This window comes from Sciurus carolinensis, chromosome 2 (genome assembly GCF_902686445.1).
Source record: "Sciurus carolinensis chromosome 2, mSciCar1.2, whole genome shotgun sequence".
In the NCBI taxonomy this organism is placed as follows: domain Eukaryota; kingdom Metazoa; phylum Chordata; class Mammalia; order Rodentia; family Sciuridae; genus Sciurus; species Sciurus carolinensis.
Window position 1 is genome coordinate 194,746,853 of NC_062214.1, and position 24,126 is coordinate 194,770,978.

Sequence of the window (24,126 nt, forward strand, 5' to 3'; positions counted from 1 at the left end):
GCCTCTTTGTCGTCAATTCTCTGTTAGATTTACTGTTTGAGATACTTAGAGATGCTTGGTCTTGTGTGGAGGCCTGGACTCATCACTGCCTGTTCAGGCCTGAGACTCAGCAGTCCTGCTGAGTCTAACCTACTCCCAGCCCTGCAGAGGATGGGTGTGTGACTTGGGTCATGAAGACTAAGCAGGGGTTTGCCAGATGCAGCCCATGGGGAATGGCATTCCAGGGTGGGCAGGTGATGAGGCCCACTTGGGAAAGCCTTAGGTGTTTTTGCCATTGTAAGATCCTGAGTCTGATGAGACAGGGTATGTGTGTAGTGGGTTGTTGTTGGTGGTGGGGGGTCCTGAAGCTGGGGCAGCAGCTTCAGGGTGGGCAGCGAGATCCCCATCTCAGGAGGGAGACCCATCAGGGCTCTCCATCCAGAGTGGAAGGAGGGAGGCTTAGTAGGTCCTGGGCTCTGTGGGAACTGCTGGCCCAGGAGGGGAGAATGGGAAGAATCCTGGGCTGGGGCCAAGGGTGGACCCTGGGGGCTGCCACAACCTCCCCGCCCCCATCCTCAGGTTTCAATTTTGTGACTCAGAGGTAAACAGCGCCTGCCTTTTATGACACGCCTTCACTTTAGCTCCATGAAAGTTTCTGATCACTGTCTCCTTCGCATCCGTCGCATCCGTCCCTCCTCTAGCTCAGTAGGAGGTGGGACTGGAGCCTTGGGCCCGGGAGTCCTTCACCTCTCTGGCTAACCTGCACCGCGGGGGACAAGCCGAGTCCCCGGAGAAAACGTGAAACACGCGGCGCACGGGGCCTCCGCGAGGCCAGGCCACTGCGGTGAATTCAGAAAGGCTCCAGCGGAGGAACAGGCTACCCGTTGAGCGGGAACAGAGGCCGTGCGGCGGTTGCTCTGCGCGCTTCTCCCTTTAGTCCCGCCAGGGTGTCCCTGGCCAGAGGTGACCTCCTGGCAGAGGAGGTCCCCAAACTCAAGGTCTGCGGGGCGGACCTTTGCCGCGAGCGCCCCGGGAGAGTGCGTGCGAGGCGGGAGGCGGCGCTCGGGGGCTGCGCCGGGCCGGGGGTGCCGTCCTCCGCCTCTTCCTCTGCGGGCCGGGCCCGGCCGGGCCGGGCGGGGCGGCATGGCGGGGCGGCTGGCCGGGGCCGGGGCGCTGCTGGCGCTGCGGGTGCTGCTGGCGTTGCGGGCGCTCCCGGCCGCCGCGCACCCGCAGTGCCTGGACTTCAGGCCGCCCTTCCGGCCGCCGCGGCCGCTGCGCTTCTGCGCGCAGTACTCGGCCTTCGGCTGCTGCGCTCCGGAGCAGGATGCAGCGCTGGCCCACCGCTTCGGCGCCCTGGCGGCCCGCGTGGACGCCCGGGTGTGGGCCGCGTGCGCCGGCTACGCGCTGGACCTGCTGTGCCAGGTGAGTGGGCGCGGCGGCTGGGCGGGCACGCGGTGCGGCGGGCGCGTGCACGGGGGCCTTGGTCACCGGGTCGCTGAGCGGAGATCGGAACGCCAGTGGGCCGAGGATCGGAAGTGGGTCCTTGGCTTTGGGAACGCGAGGAGCCTAGAGGGAGTGATTTGGCACCGGGCGAGGAGCCGGGCATCCTCGGACAGCTCTTGGCTTTGTCATTCATAAGCTTCGTGGTCTGAGCCTTCCCGGACCTCAGTTGCTCTCCCGACGCTGAAAGGACAGGTGATATCATTAGTCCCTCGGAGACTAGGGGCTTTTCTGCGCCGGGCCCCCTTGGTGTCGGCCCCGCAGTACTCCACCTGGTGGAACCCCCCCCTGGTCTGTACCAGAATGCCTAGGCGTTTGTCCTGCTACCCTGCGCGGCAGGGGCGAGGGGATCAGGGCTCTGAAGAGGGCGTGCTCAAGGTGCCAGGCTGGTCAGAAGGTCTGGGGAACACTATTTCCTATGAGAGCCCCTGCCCCATCCCTGCCCCGCCCCTGACTCCTCCCTGACCTGACCTGTGTGGACCCTCGGACCCTGGGTGAATTCCCTGGGCACTTCCAGTCCCCACCTGGATGGCCCCACCGGGATAGCACCCTCACCTGAAAGAGATTCTCTCAAGACACCTGAGTGACGTCTCCCCGCAGACCTCTGCCCACTCCCCATTGCCATAGCTCTTTTCCTTCTGTGAGGGTCTAGTGTTGAGTGCCTCACCCTTGTGGGCAAAAACTGGCTGACTGAATGCAGAAATAGGGTGTCGCCAGGAGCCCTAAGGCTGGCCTGGTTATCAACTGCACAGTGAGAGCGCTCAGGTGTGGAGCGATCCCACTGGCGGGTGCAGCTAATGTTCCAGACTTCAATCAGCAGGGAGCAGGCGGAGGGGAAGGGGCAGAAGGGCCGATTGGAACCAGACATCCTGGGGTTTAAGCCTGGCTTTGCCACCTTCTGACTTTGTGACCTTGGGAATATCACCACTGCACTTCAGTTACATTATCTTTAAAACAGGGACAGAAGCTGGGCGTGTTGGTGCATGCCTATAATCCCAGGGACTCAGGAGGCTGAGGCAGAAGAATGACTAGTTGCAGCGAGGCCAGCCTGGGCAACTTAGAGAGACCCTGTCTCAAAATATAAAAAATGGGCTGGGTGCCTTGGCACACGATGTAATCCCAATGGCTTGGGAGGTGGAGGCAGGAGGATTGTGAGTTCAAAGCCAGCCTCAGTAATTTAGCAAGGTCCTAAGTAACTCAGCGAGATCCTGTCACTTAAATAAACTATTTAAAAAGGGCTGGGGAGGTGGCTCAGTGGTTATATGCCCTTGGATTCAATCCCCAGTACTACTAATACTACTACTACTATTAACAACAACAACAATGATAATAAATAAAATGGGAACTGATGTCTTAACTGTCCCGTGTTGCCATGCAAATTAAATGGCTCATACAAGGGATTCGGTATTTGCAGTTAAATTTCTTTTGTGCTTCCTTGCCCACCACTTGCCCCAGACTCTGCTGAACCCCTCATGCTGTGCATCTTAAGAGCTGAATAGTCTGGCTAAGTGTCTGCATCTTACCCAAGCCTGGGGACTCCTTGGGATCAGGTCCTTTGGTCTCTCTACCCCCAGTCCTCATAGCACACTTTGTTTATTGAACACCTACTAGGTACTGAACCCATCAAGACAGTGAAGCAGACAGGTCCAAGGAGGAGGAAGGGAAAGCCAGTCCTGGAGTGGTCTGCTGGTAGGAGGCCCCTCCTTTCTCTTGGGAACCTCCCAGGACGGCCTGGCCTTGAGCAACCCATGGTGGAGTGTCTGCTAGCACCTCCAGCCGAGGCGTCTCTGGGAGTGACCTCATGTCTGGAGTGAGCTTGCAGAGGGCGGCTGTGGCTGGGGCTTGGTTTCCCTGACGGGGTTTTGTGGAGATCGCTGGCAGGAGAACTGCTCTCTGCCAGCCAAGACCGTGTCTAGATTCAGTATCTCCGGATTCCCAGGAAGGCAGCCCAGGCACCTTATCTAGAGGTTTCAGCCAATGATGGCATTCGGGCCTCACATCTATCCTGGAGAGGCAGGGAGGCTCTTTCCTCCCATTGATGCCTGTGTCCCCTGGAGGAGAAAGACCAGCTGTGTCACGTGCATCCCCAGCATGGCTGCTGTGAGCCTTCCACATGCTAACTTCCCCTGTAACTGAGGTGGCCTCCTCTCTAGGTGCCTGAGGTCACCCTAGCATGGTTTCTGATGGACATCTGCAAAGGTGCTCTGCAGGCTCACGCCTTCAGAAGATTGTTCCTGTAAGGCTTGGCCCTCTGCTGGTGCTGGGCCCAGAGGTGGTTGGCAAGTCGCAGGCCCAGTCTCAAAGTCCCCTTGTTCAGTTTAGGACAGTCAGCAGCTACTTACCAGAATGTGCAAGAGATGCACCACAGTTACCAAAACCAGTGAGGGCATCGCAGAAAGGTGTCAGGAGCAGGGAAGGAAGGCCTCCTGGAGGAGGGAATATTCAGTTACTTTTTAATAGTTCATAGAATTGGAATATTTACTCAACAAACCCATGTATCATCTTGGTTTATTCCTCTTGACGACCTGTGAGGTTGGAATTTCTTATGCCTTTCATAGATGAGGATGTGGACACAGGAGCTTGCCCAAGGTCACACAGAGACCATGCGCTCTGGCTCCAAAGCCCTTCTCCCAACACTGCCTCTCTCTTTGAAGCCTGACTATGTGCTGGGTCCTCGGATGCCCACCCTAGAGGGTCCCACAGTCTGTGAGATGGACAGGCATGCAAAGAGATAATTAAGTTCTAGCCAAGCAGAGGATCCAGGCCACCTCTGTCGATGGAGAGGTGATGGCGGAAGTGGAGAGTTTCTGCTGCAAGCTGCAGGGTTACAAGGTAGTGGATGCTGTGCCTGAGCCATGAACACATGCGGTGGGAGTGTCTGCAGGGCCAGCAGCAGCCCTGGGAGAAAGCCAAAGTAAGAGAGGACTTTGAGTCCAGCCTTGCGTCACCAACAGGAGTTTGGCAGACATGGAAGTGGGTGAGGAGGAGTGTCCCATGGAGAGAACATTCTGTGCAAAGCTCCATCTTCCTCAAGAGTGAGTGGTGGACATAAGAGGCCTTTGGGACTCAGGACCATGAGTCATGAGTGTCAGTGGCCATGTGGTGGCAACCTTGGGATGGCGAGGTGGCAGGTGGTCTGCCCTGCATGGCACAGTCAGCTGAGTATACTGGAGTGGTTTTCTACCCTCTCCACCACTGGACACTGGGAGGCCTAGCGCCTCATTGTCCTTTCTGCCAACAGTGGTCACCAGTGCTCCTTGTCACTTCGTAGTTCTGGATTGCTCTGGTCCCAGTACCATGTCTGCCCTGTGTTTAAGTAAGAGTATGCAGACTGCAAGGAAGAGACCATGGACCTAGGATTTGCTGGGTGGCTGCCGAGGTCTCCAGATCCTTTTGTGCCCTCTGTGGTCCTGCCTGGTCTTTGGTGAGTGGCATGCCCTCAGACTGGCTTTCAGAAGTTGTTCTTCCCTCCACTGTGTCTCTGGAGCAGAGGACGCTGCCTGGCACAGTCTGTGTCCAGTAGACATGTGTGGAGTGGAACATTCCTGGCTCATCTAGAGAGATGATGGGGGCATGAGTTCTGGTGTGAGCCCTGGTTTGGCCACTTCTTGGAACGTGTCCTCTTTTAGCCTCAGTTCCTCATCTGTAAAACAGGAGTCACAATGACCCTGACCTGCAAAGACTGAATGAGGTGTGCACATACACAGCTCCTCCCGGTCCACCTACAGTTGGTGATGGGCCCACAGGAGGCTCCAGGGGACCATCAGAGACACTGCACTGCACAGAGCCAAGACCTGGCCACCTGGTTTGCTTTTGGCAGAGTCAGCATGTGAGATGTGGTGTCTCTGCCTGGGCCTGGGACAGCGACTGACCAGAAGCTCCAAGTGGACACCACGATGCTTGCCTGTTAGGTGGACTCAGCCCTACAGTGGCATAGGGGCCAGGACAGGCCATAAGCTGACCGAAGCCATGATTGTGTGACAGGAGTGAGTGGCCCCTGGAAGGGAGCTTGAGAACATAGCTGGGAGGTCAGCCAGTCGTCCACTGCCTCCAGAGACCTCCTATTGGAACTCAGCCTGGTCCTCCCTGTTGGGGTAGAGTATGTGGTGGTGAGGGCCTCTTCCGCTGCAGGAGGAGCATCCCCTGAATTCTCTGGGGCCCAGAGCTGAGTCAGGCAACCTACTCTGTGGTAGGCAACCTTGGGCTGGGGACTTCCTCTGGAGTCCCAGCTTCCTCGTGTAAGGTCATGCAGAATAAGAACACCCTATGGAAGCCTTGGGGGGAAGTGCAGGTTCACAAAGAGCACCCTGCACAGTGCTGGCCCACCGTCTGCCCCAGTACCAGGAACTATTATTTGTCCAGCTAGTTCATCTTTATTATTTAAGGATGCGGAGAACACTGCCTGCCAGAGAGGCATTGGGGGAAGGGTGCACTGCTGGGGAGCAGCTGCTGAGGTGCAGGTCTGCAGCAGGGCAGGGCCCGTCGGGAAGTGGAAGGAGGGAGGAGCAGGAGCTGGGGGCAGAGCCAGATCAGGAGAGTCGGGCTGCCTCCGGTGCGGCGCTTGGGCTCAGGTTCTCGTGGGCACTGGAGGTGTGGAGCAGGGAGGAGGCCTCCCGCCTTGCTGCCTCCCCCCGGGGTTCCCAGAGAGCAGAGCGAAGGCACAACTCTGGGGCTCTTGGTCTTTCTAGAGTTAGTGAACCCAGGCAGCAGGAGAGAGGGACAAGTGACAGGGAAAGAGAGCGGGCGAGGATGCAGTTGTGAGTGGTTACTGCCAGTGTGAACTGGGGGGAGCCACTTCTGAGCAGCCGCACTCTGCACTTTGGGCTGTTTGGGCAGGGAGATGGGCAGAGCCCTTCGCCCATCAGATCCCTTCTCCCGGGGGCCAGAGGCTTGTCTCATGGCATTGACTGCCCTGCATTCCAAGTGGTGCCCACATGGCCCTCATGACATCCAGCGCATCTCACTGGTGGGGAAGTCCTGAGTGGCGGGACGTGAGGTATTGGGTTCTGCCCCAGGCAGAGCTGGGAAGAGGACCTGTGAGGCCAGAGGCCTGAGGAGGGGCCCAAGGGTGCTGGATTCATGTACCGCATAGAAGGCTGCTCTGGCCGTGGCTGCTGTGGGGACAGCCTCGGGGCCTCTGCCAGGGGCTGAGAATGAGGTGCCCGGCAGGAGGGATGGGACCAGGGTCGTGGGGTGGTTGGGCAACAGCATCATGAACACACCTGTTTATGTGCCCATGCCGGTCACCGCGGTGTGGAGCGAGCAGGGCCCCCCGAGAGCCCACTCCAGACCGTTCGTGTCGCTAGCCCAAGCATGGTGCTGAACGACATGGGGCCATGGGCCTGAGCTCCCCAGCAGCAGCTCCCCTGAGCTCTCAGGAAGACTCAATAAACAGGTGTAGGAGCACATGGCCTGTCTCTGGTGGATCAAGGCCGGGGGCGGGGGGGGGGGGTAAGATACTGCCTGTGGGCCCACCATGTACTGGACTCCGTCAGGCTCTGGGATACAACAGCATCCCCTCCAGAACCCAGGTTCTGAAGAAGACAGGCAACAAACAAGAAACCAGTTAATTTTTAGTATAATCTCAGGCCGTGCTCCTTTGGTTTGAGATACTGGGGATGGAACCCAGGGGTACTCTCCTGCTGGGCTACATGGCCAATCTTTTTTATTTCTGATTTTTAAACAGGGTCTAAACAGGGTTTAAACAGGCCCAGTTTGGCCTCAAACTCCTCCTGACTCAGCTCCCGAGTGGCTGGACTGTCTGATTTTTCTTTGTTTATTTTAAAGCAAGGTCAAAGGCCAGGAGGTAATGGGGTAGGGGTGGACTGGGTGGTCAAAGAGGATTTGAGGAGGTGGCCCTGTGCAGGGTCACAAAGGGAGGGAGAAAATCAGACAGATCCAGAGGCAGGTGAGTGATGTGAAATGCCGTGGTGCTGCCGGTCCTGCCCAGCCGTGCTCCCAGCGGCCTCTGGGGCAGCAGGTAGTATCAGAAGGGACGCTTTCAGGGTTCGTTCTAACAGAAGCACCAAGGCACGGGGAGAGGATACAGGAGAAGGGAAACAAGACCAAGGTTGCTGCTGGAGTTGACTAAAGGTATAGACAGCCTTGTCCCCACTTTGTGGGTCAGCAGACCGAGGCTCTGCCCACGGGCACACAGCCCACAGGTGTCCCCGGCTCCCTGAGCCCTCTCTGTCTCTGCAGGAATGCTCGCCCTATGCAGCCCACCTCTATGACGCCGAGGACCCCTCCACGCCCCTGCGCACGGTGCCCGGGCTCTGCGAGGACTACTGCCTGGACATGTGGCAGACCTGCCGGGGCCTCTTCCGCCACCTCTCGCCGGACCGCGAGCTCTGGGCGCTGGAAGGGAACCGTGCCAAGTTCTGCCGCTACCTGTCCCTGGATGACGCTGACTACTGCTTCCCACGCCTACTGGTCAACGAGAACCTCAACTTGAACTTGGGTCGTGTGGCGGCCGACGCCAAGGGCTGTCTGCAGCTGTGCCTGGAGGAGGTGGCCAATGGGCTGCGCAACCCGGTGGCCATGGTCCACGCCCGGGACGGCACTCACCGCCTCTTCGTGGCCGAGCAGGTGGGGCTGGTGTGGGCCTACCTGCCCGACCACTCGCGCCTGGAGAAGCCCTTCCTGAACATCAGCCGCGCGGTGCTCACCTCGCCCTGGGAGGGCGACGAGCGGGGCTTCCTGGGAATCGCCTTCCACCCCGACTCCCGGCGCAACCGCAGGCTCTTCGTCTACTACTCGGTGGGGGTCGACTTCGACGAGTGGATCCGCATCAGCGAGTTCAGAGTCTCGCAGGACGATGAGAACGCCGTGGACCACGGCTCTGAGAGGTGGTTTCCCGGGAGCCACGGGTTGGGAGGGGGCGGCCTGCGGAGCACCCACAGACACTGATATCGCGGGGCGGGGACACTGGAGCGCATGCCCCTGCCCGGGGAGGGGTGGATCTGCAAACCAGACATTCCGCGGAACCCGTCCTGCCCACTCCGTCTGGCCTCCAAGCCCATCATCTCTCCCCTCTCCCAGGCACTCGGGATGGTTCCTTTCATGTGATTCTCCTAAAACCCGAGGAGTTCCTATGGTTTATTCCACTTTTCAGATAAGGAAGTGGAGGCTCCAAGAGATCTAGTGACCTTTCAGGTCACACAGCCAGGAAGCATTCCAGCAGGAACCCTGGTCTGCTCCAGAACTGGTCACCCTCTGGGCTGCCTGGCTCTGGCCCCAAGGCCCAGCCCTCCACCCCACCCTCAGCTTCTCCCCACAGGCATCCTCTGCTCCAGGAAACTTCCTTCCCCCAGGCTTCATCCTTTGCCACCTCCAGTTCCTCAAGGCCTACACAGTTGTTCTCTGTGCATTATTTATGACCCAGCTGTTTTCAAAATGGGGTTGACCTGGCCTGGCCCAAGGGCACACCTGTGAGTCTGGGTATGATGGGGAAACAGCCTCTGCATCAAAGACCCAACAGGCAGAATTTGACATTGGAAAACAGTTTCCCAGGGGTTAGGATGAAGAGAGGACAAGCTAGAGAAGGGAGGCCACTCTGAGTTGAGCAAGTGGAGGACACTTCCTCCGGAAGTGGGGGTTTACTGGGGCCCAGGAACCCTGGAACCAGGCCACCCAGTGACAGCTGGAACCATGTTGGGCCTGGGCAGGTCAACTAGAGCCGGGGAGGAGGTGCAGATGCTGCCAGGACTCCATCTGAACCAGAGAGAGATGCCCTCCGGACTCCAGTCTCCAGCCAATACTGTCCATTGGCTGTACCATTTTAGCCAGCAAAGGAACATGGGAAATGTAGTTTGCAGATGTTGACCCGGCTCTAGTAAAGAGCAGGTAGGGGGAGGGCCAGAACTGGGTCAGAGGGCAAACAGGCAATAACAGGCAATTATATATTTGATCTGGCTGGCCTCGAACTTGTGATCTTCCTGCCTCAACCTCCTGAGTAGCCAGGATTACAAGTGTGTACAGGGATACAGGTGTGGGATTATAGGTTCCGCACCTGCAGGAGGGAATTTACTACAGGAAATTGGCTACCCAGGCATTGAGAGGGCCGGGAGAGAGGATAACGGACAGGATCAGTTTCCTGAAAGTAGTGACTATAAAAAGCTACTGCCACTCTGGGACTAGAGGAACAGAAGGGAGAAAGTGTTTGTGCAGCTGTGTCTGCCCTGGGGCCCAGGGTCTGTGTTAGCCACCACTATTGCACCTGCTGTTTCTGGAGGTGGAGCCAGAGGTCAGAGGACCTTGGCTTCCGCTCTCCAGTGGTAAACCCTGACCTGAAGCTGGCTGGGCTATAGTGGGAAGTTCCCTGCAGTGGCAGTCAGGAGGTTCCGAGGCAGGGTGTGAAGCCCGAGCATCCAGCCCAAGGTCTTAGAAGTTCTGGTAGCTAACCAATGGGTGCATGTAGAATGTGCACCTGACTAGCTGCTGTGTGGGAAGCCATGATTACGGAAAGACCAGTTGAACCAGTGGTCGGGTTGACAGTTTCGCCTAATCACAGTAGGGCAGGTGCTAGCATAGACAGCAGTAGGAAAAAACTGAACCAGAACTAGAAGATGTGAGTTCTAGTCTCAGCTCTGCTACCTATGGGCTGTGTGACCCTGGGGAAGTTGTTCAGCCTCTCTGAGCCTTCAGGTCCTCCTTGGCACAATGGAGTAAATTATCCCTGCTTAGCCTACTTACCAGATCTTGTGAAAATCACTTGTTATAAAGGATAGAAAAGGTCTTTTCCAGCCAGCCATGTGGCTCTCACCTGTAATCCCAGTGACTTGGGAAGCTGAGGCAGGAGGAGTCCTAGTTCAAGAACTGCCTCAGCAACTTAGTAAGACCCTGTCTCAAAATAAAAAAATAAAATAAAATAAAAAGAACTGTGGCTCAGTGGTAGAGCACCTCTTAGTTCAATCCCCAGTATCAAAAAAAGAAAAAAAGAAAACCATTTTTTTCCCATTGTGAAATGGCTTCCAATGGAGAGGAGGGTTTGTTGCTGTGACCTTGTTTTGGTCTTGGCTTGTATGTCGAAGGCTGGATTTTCATTGTTGGGGGCTTATCTTCCTGTAGGATAATCCTGGAGATTGAGGAACCAGCCTCCAACCACAATGGGGGCCAGCTGCTCTTTGGGGACGATGGGTACCTCTACATCTTTACCGGAGATGGCGGGATGGCTGGAGACCCCTTCGGAAAGTTTGGAAATGCCCAAAACAAGTATGTTCTGCTTCTAGTTGGATTGGCAGGCACTCTGGGGCTTCTGGCACTCTTTTGGGGTGCCGGAAGTTACTTCCTCAGCCAAGCAGCTTCCATTAGTAGGGAAGGGTTTGGGTCCCAGCTCAGCCTGCAGCTAGCTGGGGATCCTAGGCAGGTCCCTTGTTCCCATCAATTAGAGGGGAATAATAATCACTCAACGGGAGGTTGGTCAGGAGGAGAGAAGGCAGTTTACAATTGCCAAGGGTCAGGCACAGAGCCTATATCTCCCAGGTGCCTGATAAGTGACATCAGTGACTGTATGGGAAGGTCAGCCCAGCCCTGATGGGGTCCTGCTGGAGGAAGGTGAGGGGTGCTCCCCAGATGGACCAGGGAATGGGAGCAGGCCAGAGCAGGGTCTTTACAGCCCCAGGGTTACTCACAAAGACCCAAATGCTGAAGTGTAATGTTGGTCTCATTGACCCACTTGCTGACTTGCGCCAAGGGCCTGCCCTCATTCACCTCTGTATACACACACACACTCACCTACACGCACACAGAAGCAGCCTTGTGGGTGTAAACGAGCATGTTCAGGACTCTGGCCAGCCTCTTCCATTCCCTTAGCCAAAACGACAAAACCTCCCTTAGCCCAGAAAGTAAAAATAGAAAGGATGATGTTGATTACAGTAATTAAAGTGCTCACAATTTGTGACTTATGCTTTCACATGTGACAGTGTAAGAATCATCCGAGCCTTCTCAGTTTGCAATGTGTTCAGAGATGAGGTTGAGAAAATAGAAATTAAGGATTTGTGGATAATTGGATGAGACTTAAAAACATTATTTTGCTGCTATGCGTTTTTACCCGCTCACATCCTGAGGCCTGAGGCCTGATGCGGCTCAGGGTGTGAGCAGCCCAGGACAGCGCAGCGGAGCCCCTGGAGAAGCTGAAGGCCCATGGTGGGGACCACTGGGCTTCACTGGGGAGTGTTTTATCACCATTAGCAAGACACCTGTGAGGTGTCCCTACTGACGGGGGGAACACTTGGGTGCTAATTCCATGTGGGAATGCAGGCACACAGTTGTGTCAACTGGGCATAGGAGACCAGCCCTGCCTGGAGAGGCAGCCTGGAGGGAGGGAGTGCATCCACGCTGGGAGGGGGACAATCAGAAACCACAGGCGAGAAGGCCATTCCCCTCCAGCCATCTCCGAGCACATCACAGATTTTTCCTTGTGATTTTTGTCGTGTGATCAGTGAAGGCAAAAGCTACTCACCCCCCAGAGCTGCACCCCGCTCTCACCTTCCCCCAGCCCAGACTCCTGTGCTGTCTGCTTGGCGCATTTGACTTTGATCACAGCCATTTGATCACTGGCTCAACACTTGATGTCACCTACTAGGTGGGATCACTGGACTGGGTACTGGAAACAAACTAAATCTGAGTCACTTTCTAGTGGAATTTTCACTCACTAGCACAACCCTGTAAACAGGCAGGGCAGAGTAGAACCCTCTGTCACCACGGAGGACACTGAAGTTCCACAGAGGGTCTGGAAAAGGGCTTGGGTTTCTGGGGCCAGCCGTCTGAGCTGGAGCTCTGCCCTACCATTGACTAGTGGGGTGGCAACTGGGCACCTTATCAGACCCTTTTTGAGCTCAGCTGTCCGTCGGTAGAACTGGAACATAACTGTACTCCCCGAAAAGATTCCTTGCAGCAACGAAGTGCAGCAATAGACGACTTTAGTTCCAATCCTCTGGACAGGGCTTGGTACCCGGTTGAAAGAATGCACAGGGTTCCCGGGCCGCCAGTAGCTGGGGAGGACTGCACCTGGGTCTCTGCGGCATAGCCGCATAGCGAGGATGGCGCCGCTCCTGGCCCAGTCTCCGCCCCTGCCTGCGATCCCGGTGCGCCCGGGCACTCAGGTCTCTCCCGCGCGGTCCGCAGGTCGGCGCTGCTGGGCAAGGTGCTGCGCATCGACGTGGACCGCAGGGAGCGCGGCGCACCCTATGGCATCCCGCCCGACAACCCGTTCGCGGGCGACCCGGCCGCACGGCCTGAGGTCTACGCCCTGGGCGTGCGCAACATGTGGCGCTGCTCCTTCGACCGCGGCGACCCGGAGTCGGGCGCCGGCCGCGGGCGCCTCTTCTGCGGCGACGTGGGCCAGAACAAGTTCGAGGAGGTGGACCTGGTGGAGCGAGGCCGCAACTATGGCTGGCGCGCCCGCGAGGGTTTCGAGTGCTACGACCGCAAGCTGTGCGCCAACGCCTCCCTCGGTGACCGCCCGCGTCCCCGTGGACCCTGATCCGGGCCGCCTAACCCTCCCCTCGGCCGCGACAGGGACTCCCGCAAGGCCCGCGCCTTGTCCCTCCCCAGGCACCTCTTCATTTTGGATCGGTCCCCGCACCCACCCTACCCGGACTGTGCATGGAGACCATCTGTCCCCGAAGGAGACTCCCCGTGCCCTTGGGGCTCTCCCTGGCTCTTGCTTCCCCCTGGCCCTGGACCCCTGCAAATCCGCCCTTCCTACCGCACAGGCCGGTCTCTGTGAGCACCTCCCTCCTTCCGCCTGCCATTGGGGGGGCCTCCTGCTGACCTCATGTCTCCTGTCCTGCAGCCTTGTTGTGGGGTGGGGCACCTTTTCACAGGCAGGGAAACAGACCTGGCAGGTGAACAGGCCTCCCAGGCTCACCTCAGGCCCTTTCCCCTTCTGCAGATGATGTGCTGCCGATCTTCGCCTACCCGCACAAGATGGGCAAGTCGGTCACAGGGGGCTATGTGTACCGGGGCTGCGAATACCCCAATCTGAACGGCCTCTACATTTTCGGCGATTTCATGAGCGGGTAGGTGACCCACAGCCCTGAGTCCTGGTGGTTAGGGCCTCTGCTGCCTAGGACTATGATGAAGTGTGTGTGTGAGTGTGTATACGGTTGCACACACGCCCCGACAGGAGCCTCCATCAGATGTGGGCCAACAGGTCTCCCCCTCAGTGGGTAGTTGAGAGTCATATCTGAGGAAATAAGCTCCCTGCTCCCCTGGCAGAGAACTGGGCCAAGATGAAGGCCTGGTTCATGGGGTTCGCTTAAGGGGGGGCACTTGGTCTTTCCCTCCTCCTGAGACTCCTGGGCTCTGGGCTGCAGGCTCTTTTGATAGGCAGGGCAGAGCACCAGCAACCCCTTTATACCCAGGGCCACCTTGCCCCTGGGGAAGACGGGACCTGTCGCTGCACTAAATGGGAGGAGCCCAGAGCCCTTCCCAGCCAACTCCAACCAGGACTGCGTCGGGCGTTGGTCCGAGCCCCCTTGGCTAGCTGGGAAACTGAGGGCACAGAGGGCAGTGGCCCAGCCAAGGCGACTCTGCTGAGGAGAAGGGGAACCACTGCTGCTGTCCAGGCCTGATATTGTGGCCCATGGAGCCTCCTTCCCCAATCCCCATGCTCTAGGACAGTGCCACCCCCACCACTGAGACCTAACAGGTGTGGGGGGGATGAGTCACACCAAGGTGCATTTTAGAAGGGGAACGAACATAGCTCCTAAGCCTCCTCTGAACCAGGCTCTGTCCTCAGTGGCACTCATGGAGACTTATGACCACCTTATTGTCCCATTGTACAGAGGAGAAAACTGAGAGCCAGAGCAGACCAGGGATGATTCTTAACCTGGCATGCTGGTGCTTAAACATGCAACTGAGATGGCCTGGGTCCAACTCCTTCGGCTTATTTGGAGTCAATCTTGAGCCAGTTACTTGGCCTCTTTGTGCTTCAGTTTTCTCACCTGCAGGAAGGAGTTGACAGTAGTACCCGCCGTCTCAGGTTGTTCTAAGGACAGAATCCACTGGGCCATACACAGCACTTGGAAGTTAGTACATACTCACAGACACATGGTGGCTCCGGATTCCCATCCTGGGGAGGACAGCCGAGCAGGTACCCGGGAGAGGAGATGCAGAAGCCCGAGGCTGGCAGGGACTTTCTGCTGCTGACCTTGTGCTCAGCCTGGAGCTGAGAAAGAACCCAGCCCTGGGCCCCGATGCTGGATCATTCTCCCAGTTCTTGGAGACTCCCTTCCTTGGCAACTCACTTTCCATCTGGAAAAGGATGAAGCTTTCATTTTTGTCCCCAGATCTTTCTCTCCCAAGTTTCGTAGCCACAGAAATTCAACTCATCTTGCCCACATTCCCAAGTCCCAGCTGGGTCAGGCATTATGCCAGGATCAGGGCAGCTGAGAGGAAGAGCATCTTGCACCCAAGCCAGGGACACCCTTGATCTGTAACATTGCAACCTCAGAGAGCCTGTGTCCAGTACTAGGAGCAGGCATAGTCAGGGAGGGCTTCCCAGAGGAGGCAATGTCTGAGCAGGGCCTGGAAGTTTGCATAGGTGACAGAGAAGCAGAAGAGGGAATTGGCACAAGATGAGCATGTTCCCAAGGTGGCCAAGTGCCAGCTATCTGAAGTGCAGGCAGTGCCAAAGGATGCATACACCCTTGGAGGCAGCTTTGGTGGACATAAGTTCTCAGAAACACTGTGCCTTCATCTGGCCAGGGACTGCACTGAACTGATGGGCAGGAACCCAGCTGATCTTGTTCACCCCAGGGTCTCTCTGGTGGATGCCAGTGAAGACCACACCCAGCCCGCTTCACAGACACATACCTGTGCAGCCACATGGTGCCATGCGTGCAAGGGCCCACACTGTGCTCACTGCTCTCTCATCACCCTCCTGAAATTCTTCACAAGTTTTGGACAAGGGACCCTACATGAATTTTGCACTGGATCCCACAAATTACATTTGGTCCTGGGTGCATGGATGAGTAGATAAGAGGACAGAAGGATGGATGGGTGCTGGATAGATGGAGGGATGAGTAGATAAGAGGACATATGGATGGATGGTGGATGGATGGGTGGAGGCTCGATGGAGGACTGCATGGGTGAGCAGATAGGAGGACGGATGGCTGGATGGGCCGATGGATGATGGACAGGTGGGCGATGACTGGGTGGGTGGTGTGAGGCTTTCCTGTGCACCATGCCAGGCATGACCTCGCCGCTCACAGCTCATCGTCCTCTGCAGGCGTCTGATGTCCCTCCGAGAAAATCCTGGAACAGGCCAGTGGCGGTACAGTGAGATCTGCATGGGCCGCGGCCAGACCTGCGCGTTCCCAGGCCTCATCAACAACTACTACCCACACGTCATCTCCTTCGCAGAGGACGAGGCTGGTGGGTGTTTGGGAGGCCTCGCCATCCAGGCTGCCTGCGCTGGGACTGGGGTCCTGGCTCTAATGTGAGGGGCGGAGTCTCGGCCTGAAATGACCTGCCTGCAGGGGAGGGAGGCATTCGGTCCCTTTGGGCAAGTCACCTCTCTGAGCTTCCACCTTCTCATCCCTCTTCCCTGCTCCCATGGGGCAGGGTTGCTGGGAGGCTAGCGATGATGGGGTCAGGGTCTGCAGGAAGGATCTGGAGTGTGGAAATGTAGGCAGGTGGAGGAAGAGTGTCTCCCAGGGACCTGCAGCTCTTGGCTCTCCATGGCAAATGTATTTGGACCCGTCAGTGAGGCCACATTGGAGCAGCACAGCCGTGTGTTAGCTGGTCCCACATCCAGGCTCTTGTGTTTTCAATGCAGGGAAAGCCAGAGGGGGAAGGGAAGAACAAGGGCCATGGAGACTGGATCCTGCTCCCGTCTCCTGCCTTTGTGCTTGGACCCCTGACTATTCCACAACAAAAGACCAGGGGCCCCCAGCAGGCCCTGGTGGATGCTTTGTAGGGGTTTCTAGGCAACACCACTGGGGAGGGGGAGTGCTTTGGAGGTGTGTCCCCTGCAGGGCCCAGTGCCAGAGTCCCCAGGGAGTCTGGGAAACCTTTGTTGAACCCACCTCCTCCACTCCCCCATTGAATCTGAATTTCCAATAGGGCAGCCCCAGCCCCTGGAGGCCCCTGGGCCCCTGAAAACCCTTTCTTTTGGTCAGTAGGGGGTTAACGTATTTTAGAAGCCAGGGCCTCTCCCTCCCCACCTCCCTCACCCACAGACACAAGGCCCGGGGGAAGGTACAGTCCCCTGGGGCCCTCCCGCAGCCCTCAGAGATAGAACCCAGGAGGAGGCGCCCAAGAGCCAGGAGCCTAGGGGCAGCTCTAGGTCCAGGGCCAGCCAGAGGCTCCCAGCTCCCAGCTCTGCTTGCTCCCTCCAGTTCTCCTGACGCTTGACAGTTACAATCAAGGATGCCTGCTGGCCCAGTGGCCTCCAGGGACAGTCCATACTGCAGATATCAAGAGAGCAGTGTGGTCCTAGCTGGCCTTGGAAGCATGAGAGGGGTCCCTGTGTACACACCGTACGGGGACCCCGCTCACAGCTCTGGAGTCTGCCTGGTCCAGCCCTGTCACTTACACACGGGGAAACTGAACTGACTCTTCACACCCAGTAATGGGGGTGGGCACTGTGGGGAGAGCAGGGTCTTAGGTTGGTCAGCCAGGTGAAGACGAGGAGGGACATTCAGGCCAGGGGAGGGGACGGCATGTGGGGAACCCCCACCTGCACAGGTCCAAGTGTCATTGTGAGGGCTGTGCAGAGAGAGGGACAGTGCTGCTCCTGAGTCTCTGTCCAGAAAGGGGCCAGAGGGGGCGGAAGGCATGAGACTACACTGCATGTCCATGGCTTCCCTTAAGGACTCTGAAGGGCCATCCTGCCGGGGCAACCTGTTCCTGCAGGGGCATCATCTGTGAGAGGAGCTCTGTCCCTTGTCCCCACCTCCCTGGTGGGCCATTGCTCCTGCAAGGGGGCATCACGCAGACAGCGTCCTGCTCAGCACCCCCTGCCCATCGCAGCTGGGGCCAGCCCTTACACAGGTGGCCCTCAAGAGTCTTCCCTTTGCAGGATCCCCAGGGATTCCTGCCCCTTCCTTCTGACCCCACCCCTGTGCACCCTCCCTGACTGTCCCTGTCTCCAGGGACACGCTTTCCTCTAAGTCTGTCTCAGCCTCTCCTCGGGGTGCCCCTTCCCCTCCTGCCCCGAGCCCTGGAGGAGCTCTCTGCTGTGCTTCCACAAGGACAGAGGTCTTAGTGTGACTGAATTGTCACGTTGGGCCGTGTGCAGCTTGTGCCAGGGTTCCCAGCCATGGCGGGTCCCACACTGGTGTGGGGTTGGGACAGCAGACTGCTGCATGCTGGGTCTGAGCGACTTTGACCTCTCTGAGCCTGTCTCCTCATTTGTAAGAGGGAATAATGAGGCCCATCTCCTGGGCACAGGTGGGTCTGGCTGCAGGGACGAAGGTAGGACGGTCAGGGAACACTGAGGACGAATGTCACCTGAGAGCGAGACCAGCACCAGGTGCTCAGACCTGTACCTTTTCACGGCCCCGAGAGCTGGAGGGGAAGGCCAGGATGGGGCCATCACGGAGTTGCCAGACAGAGGGCTTCCAAGTGGCCGGGCTGGGCGCACGCTAGACTCCTGACCAGTGCTTTCCACCCTGCCCAGGACGGCCTGCTCCCAGGACTCTGCAGCTGACAACAGGGACACTAATATCGAGTTCTGGCTCTGCTCTCCTCGGGAGACCTGTGAGCTTGCCATTTAAAGATGGGGAGGCTGGGCTCGCAAGGCCACATAGGCCCGCAGGTCCCTGGGAGGCCATCTGTGGGGATCTGTGCCAGGGCTCCGTCCATGCCCAGAGGTGTGTGGTATCGGGCTTCAAGTCAGCCAGGGCCAGGGGTGGGGCAAGCCACCAGGAAGGAGCAGGAGCAGAGATCTGAGCAGGAGCGGGTGACCGATGGCGGTAGAGGCCCAGGGGCGTGCCTGGACGCCTCTCCCAGCCTCAGTTCCCGGTTCTGGGGGCTGACCACGAGGCTGCCCTCAAGGCCTGCTGAGGTAGGGTCAGTCCCCACCTGAGTGCCGCTGGGGGCAGAGGCAGGGCTGGCCCGACAGCGTCCTAGGTTGTCTGCTCACCTGTCACCTCCTTCTGTCCAAAGGGGAGCTGTACTTCATGTCCACGGGCGTGCCAAGTGCTACAGCTGCCCGCGGGGTCATCTACAAAGTCATCGACCCTTCCAGGTGAGTCTCTGCACAAGATGCCAACTGAGCTCCTACCGTCTGACGGAAGTGCTCGCTTCTCTGACCTTCCCCCACTCCCAACGCGGGGAGAATTCATATCCCCATTTTTCAGATGAAGAAACTGAGGCCTAGAGAGAAGTGACTAATCAAGCTCAAACCACTCAGGAGGTGCAGGTCCAGGATTCAAAATGGGGTCTGCTCGTCTGGGTGCAGCTCTCTGCAGGTTGTGGGGAGTAGGGGATCAGGTTTGGGGCCCGTGAGTGTAGCGACCTTGCCCGACCCCTCCCCTGTGTCTTTTCTCCTGTCTGGCATGCCCCTCATTCCTTGTTTCCCAGGCTGCTCCATCCCCAGCACTCTCCAGCCTCCAACTGGCCTCTGAGATGCCTCCCCCTGACCTCCTTGTCCCGATCTGACCCTGGCTTTTCTCCTGGAGCTACCAGCTAGAACTTGCTGGGGTTCTTCAAATCCCTCCCTGACCACCCCATTCCATCTCCATCTCTATCTGCTTCACTTCTAGGTGATTCTCCACTGTTTTTCCCCCCTGTGATACTGGGGGAACCCAGGGATGCTCTATCACTGAGCTTTACCCCCAACCCTTTTTTAATTTCTATATTTATTTTGAGATAGGTTTTCACTAAGTTGCTGAGGCTGGCCTCTAGCTTGTGATCCTCCTGCCTCAGCCTCCCAAGTGCTGGGATTACAGTCGTGGGCCACCACACCTGGCTTCAACTGCCCATCTTATGGGGCAGAAATGAGCACAAGGATTTAAAGTCATGTATGTGCCAGAGACCCAGAGTGGCAAGACCTGGAGCTGGGTCCAGTGACTGGCTTGAAAGCCCTACCCTGACCTCGTGGCTTCACTGTGCTGTCCACAGGCCCTGGGCCTCACTGCCTCCAGGCAGCCCCAGCCTACTTGTCCCCCAAAGCCGCATCTAGTCTTCCTCACCTTGTGTCACTCCAGGACTGTCTCCCACCTGTCTGTCTGGGAGTCTCCAGGACTGGATGTATCTTTTCACCCCTGAAAGTCAGTTCAGGCCCCAGGAATGGCACAGAGCAAGGACTTGGGCATTTAAAAAAATTTTGTTTTAGTTGTGGATGGACCTTTGTTTTATTTATTTCTGTGCGGTGCTGAGAATCGAAGGCAGTGCCTCACACCTGCTAGGCAAGCGCTCCGCCCTTGAGCCACAACCCAGCCCCAGACCTGGGCACCTTTGCTAAGTGAATGAACCCTTGTCTCTCTGAAGCTGCTTCTCCGCCCTTAGACTTCTGCCTCTCCCCGGCCTCCCTGCTGGTCCTTCCATTGAGCACCTGGAGTGACACCATGCAAGCTCACCCGCTCCCCGCAAAGCCCAAGGCTGCGCTCCAAGAATCTGCTGGTGTTTGGCAGAGCCTGGGGGAACCCTGATGTGTCTAGTTACCCTAAACTTTGGGACATACTAGGTATGGAAAAGTCTCGAAACACCCAGTGCACCTAAACATTATTTTTTAAAACTTGGAGTCCTTTTAGATTTATAAAGAAGTTGCAAAGTTTCCTGTGTGCTCCTGGCACAGTGCACCCTTCTGCATCTTACCGGGTCCTTGAACATGAACATATATGCCATTACTGAGCCGCCTTGGCACATCACCACTAGTTCAACTCTACGGACTTTTTAAAGGATATTTCCAGTTGTTCACTCATGTCCATTTTTGATTCCAGGATCTTCTCCAGGATCCTGAATTCCATTTAGTCATCTTGTTTCCTTAGCTTCTGGTCTCTGGTCTGTGACATTGTCTCACAAATATATTATTTAATGACATTATTATTTTTTTTTATATCAAGAAAAACAGCAATCCTCCTCCCTCCCTCCTCAGTTCTCATTTCCCTGAGGTCATATCCGACTGGTGGTGCCAGGATTTAGGTCCCCACCTTTGGACACAAGCAAACTTTACATTCTTCATTCATTTGCTCCCTATTTTGTGTAAACCTTTCCACGTTGCAACATCACCCTCAAAAAGATGGTTTTAATGGCTGGTCATTTTCTGCTGAGTCACTGAGCCATAATTGCCTTACCAGCTCCTTGGAATTTGAGGTCAATTCCAATATTTTTTAACAGAATGCTTCTCTAAGGGAATGTCACATATATTGAGTGTCTAATTCTTGCCAGATGTTGCCTAGAAGGCATCATCTCCTCTGGTTTTTGCAACACCCTCTCATTCTTGGCTCATTGTCACTGAGTGGAGAGAGAGTGAACCTGATGAGACCAGTAGCTTCTCCAGCTCAAGGTCCAAGGGTCAGGAGGAGCCCAGAGGGGTAGACTCCTCTCTTCCTCCCTGACTCTCCTCCCTTTCATTTTTCTCTTTTGGAATAAATATTTTGTTGCGGTTGTTGTTTGGTTTTGGGGATTGAACCCTGGGGTCTCTACCACTTGGCTACATTTCCAGCCCTTTTTATTTTTGCTAAGTTGCCCAGGCTGGCCTCGAACTCGGAATCCTCCTGCCTCAGCCTCCTGAGTTGCTGAGATTACAGGTGTACTCCCGGCTGGCTAAATGTATTTCCACACAGACTCCAGAGGGGTCCGGCACTGAACATTTGGAAAATGAAGAACCAGGAGTGGAGGGGTGGGGTCATGTCACCTCTCACGCCCAAACATAACAATTGTGGCATTTGGGGGCTTATCGCCTATCCTTTTGCATAACAGATTTAAAATATAATTTCCTCAAGGAACAAAACCCCAGCTGGGTCTGACTGAAGCACATGGACACAACCTGGAGGGAAGCCTGGCCGCTCCTCCAGCTTCCAGAAGAGAAGCAAAGAGAAGCGTGTATGCCTAGCTACGTTTCTTCAGCCCTGGGGGAGCAGGCCCATGGCCTTGTGCCCAGCCTGTCTGGAGGCCTCTCACGTGGCTGCTTCCCACCCCGTGCTGACGGGACCCTATTGAAGTCCTCGGCCCACGTGGGGCACTCTGGGAACAGGGTCGGTACCCTTCAAAGAATACAGGGTCGGTACCATTCAAAGAATCACAGATCAACAGCCAAAAACTAATTAAAATGGAATTCCGTTCCTTCCTTGTGCCCCTGAAGGATGTAAAAGGAGCCCAGTTCATACCCTGGCAACCTGGCACACAGTTCCCTTGCAGTTCTCCCCAGCCCAGGCCCTGGGCTCCCACGCAGGCTTGCTTCCCACCTCCTCCCTGCCGTAGCCTTTAGCCTTGACCTTTCCCAGGTTCCCGGGCAGGCTGGGCATCACCAGACATCCAGGAAGCAGAGGCTGGAGAGCCCATCCTCAAAGACTAGGGGTTGAAGGGCCAGGGTAAGGTGCAAGAAAAGTTTCAGGTGTCAGACTGGCATGGTGGGGAGGAGAAAGACTGGCATTTCCCCAGTGGAGGATGAGGCGTGGAGCCCACCCTCTGACTCCAGAGAGGTGCAGAGGGAGCCTCGGGCATCACCTAGTGCTCTGCAGATAGAGAATGGGCAGGCACCAGTGGGCTGCCTTAGCGCTGGTGTCCTGGGGCTGGGCCCTTAGAACCCTGGGGGCCTGGAGGGTACCAGAGTGCTGCAGGGCACACAGTAGGTGCTCAATAACTGGCCACCAGTCACTGCTGTTCCTGTCCACACCTTCATGGCCCTTGCCTCCCTGCCTCCACATGAGAAGGGCTGGTATCAGGTGGACATGCTCAAGGTGAGTTACCAGGGTGGGACCTCATGACCTCCTGTGTGTCGTTGGCAGACGGGCACCACCCGGCAAGTGTCAGATCCATCCTGCCCACGTGAAGGTGAGGAGCCGCCTCATCCCCTTTGTGCCCAAAGAAAGTAAGTGCCCACTGACGCGTTCACTGTGGGGGAGGGGAGCTCTGCAGCCTGCACCCTGTGGACCCCCAAGGCAGATGTTGGGGGCCCTCGGTGGGATCTAGAGGTCCTTCCTTGGCCCCTGTGCCTAGCAGCTTGCCTGGCACACTTCAGACACTCAGTTAAAGTGGGAGGGGCTTTAAAGTGGGTCTGCTGGACTGGCCACTCCTTAGACCAGGCCCCAGACTACAGGTAGGTGGTGCCAAGGGGCTGCGGGCCTCAGGAAGGGCACAGCAGGGCATAGCTGTGCCAGGCAGGGTATGCTCAGAGTCCACCAGAAGGACACAGAGAAGGACACCTGTGTGTGAGCAGGGCAGAACGGATGAAGTCACTGGGGGCGGGACATTCAGGCTGGGCTTTCTGAGCTGGTTCCATTTTGACTGGTGCTTGAGGGCCAGGAGAGGTGGTGAAGGACTGAGAGTCAGGCTCTGTGAAAGGGCGTGCCACTGCCCAGGAGAAGCAGGAAATCCGCCTGGCCAGCCAGCCAGCCATCCACCTGGCCTTGCGGCCACGTGCTCTGCGGGCACTGCCGTGGAATATGGTGAGCAGGCCCACTCCTTGCCTTCTCAGATTAAAATTTGAAAGTGTTGGCAACTGATTCAAAATTACAAGGACTGCTCTGCCACCAAAGGGACTATCAGCAGACCAGGAGCTGCCAGCAGGGTGCCAGGGCAGGCCGGGTGGGCGGGCAGTAAGCAGGGCAGGGCAGCCCGGCAGGTGGCGGTGCCTGGAGCAGAGGAGGCTGCGGGAGGGAGGAGCCCAGGGGTTCCAGCTGCAGTTGACCTGGACCTTGGCAGGTTTGTCATTCACTCCTTCAGCCATTTCTGGCACTCTGTCAGTCACCCACTCCGTGCTGGGTGCTGACCACAGAAGGAAGTCAGACCAGGTCCTGTCCTGGCTAGGACAGACAGAAGTCGTTTAGAGTCCAGCACAGAGTGTGTTTCAGATCCTGTGGGGACCTGCTCAGGGCAGTATGGGACAGGCCTTAGGGATAGGGGGACCTGGAGGGAAAAGAGAGGGGCGCCAAGGGGGTGGCGGGATTGGGGAGAATCTAGACGGAGTGGCAAGAGCCTCAAAGAGAGGAGTGGGTGGCGCAGACCCGGAGCAGAGCACCTTGCTCAGGTCATGGTCCTTGGGGCCTGGGGCCTGCACTTGTCCTTGTTTGGAGAGGCACTTTCTCAGCACTGCCCCTCCCCCCAGCGGATTTCGCTGTGGGACTAACTGAAGTGGGATGGGGATTAAAGGGTCAAAGGGACTTACCCTGGTGGCCCCGATCCCCCGCCCCGTAGTAACTATTAGTCTGGTGTTCAGCCGGCTGTCACAGAGGGCAGTGCCCACTGCCTGGCTCTGCCCCTGCAGGGGGTAGGGCGAAACAGAGCACAGTGTCTGATGTACACTGAGGTTTATTCCTGCAGCCATCCTGGGCCAAATATGTCTCACGTCCTTTAGGGATAAAGAGAATCACCCACCTCAGTCCCTCAAAGACCTATCAGGTCCAGGCCCTGTGATGGAGTGGATGTTCCTGCTCTGACCCCTCTACCCCGGGTCTGATCTGTGTGAGCCCAGCCACTCACCGAGAGCGCCCGGCCAGCCTTCTGTGACAGTGACAGGCCAGCAGCCAT

The 24,126-nt window shown here is 57.0% G+C and overlaps 1 protein-coding gene across 5 annotated transcripts in view; it reads left to right on the forward strand.

The window, feature by feature from the left end:
* The first annotated feature begins 1,076 nt into the window (after positions 1 to 1,076).
* The window catches only part of Hhipl1 (HHIP like 1), a 30,489-nt gene continuing 7,439 nt past the window's right edge, over positions 1,077 to 24,126 (forward strand). For 2 of the 5 annotated variants that reach the window (XR_007107258.1, XM_047541632.1), the window contains exons 1-8: positions 1,077 to 1,401; positions 7,681 to 8,327; positions 10,549 to 10,692; positions 12,607 to 12,935; positions 13,376 to 13,502; positions 15,716 to 15,861; positions 18,598 to 18,679; positions 22,386 to 22,468. Coding sequence is in view for 4 of the 5 variants with exons in the window: in XM_047541632.1 (XP_047397588.1) it covers positions 1,123 to 1,401; positions 7,681 to 8,327; positions 10,549 to 10,692; positions 12,607 to 12,935; positions 13,376 to 13,502; positions 15,716 to 15,861; positions 18,598 to 18,679; positions 22,386 to 22,468 (1,837 nt within the window). In the remaining variant the exon portion in view is untranslated. Of the gene's footprint in view, positions 1,402 to 4,844; positions 4,904 to 7,400; positions 7,573 to 7,680; positions 8,328 to 10,548; positions 10,693 to 12,606; positions 12,936 to 13,375; positions 13,503 to 15,715; positions 15,862 to 18,597; positions 18,680 to 19,941; positions 20,032 to 22,385; positions 22,469 to 24,126 lie in introns of those variants that run through there. The other 3 variants (XM_047541634.1, XM_047541635.1, XM_047541633.1) reach the window with 3 other exon arrangements.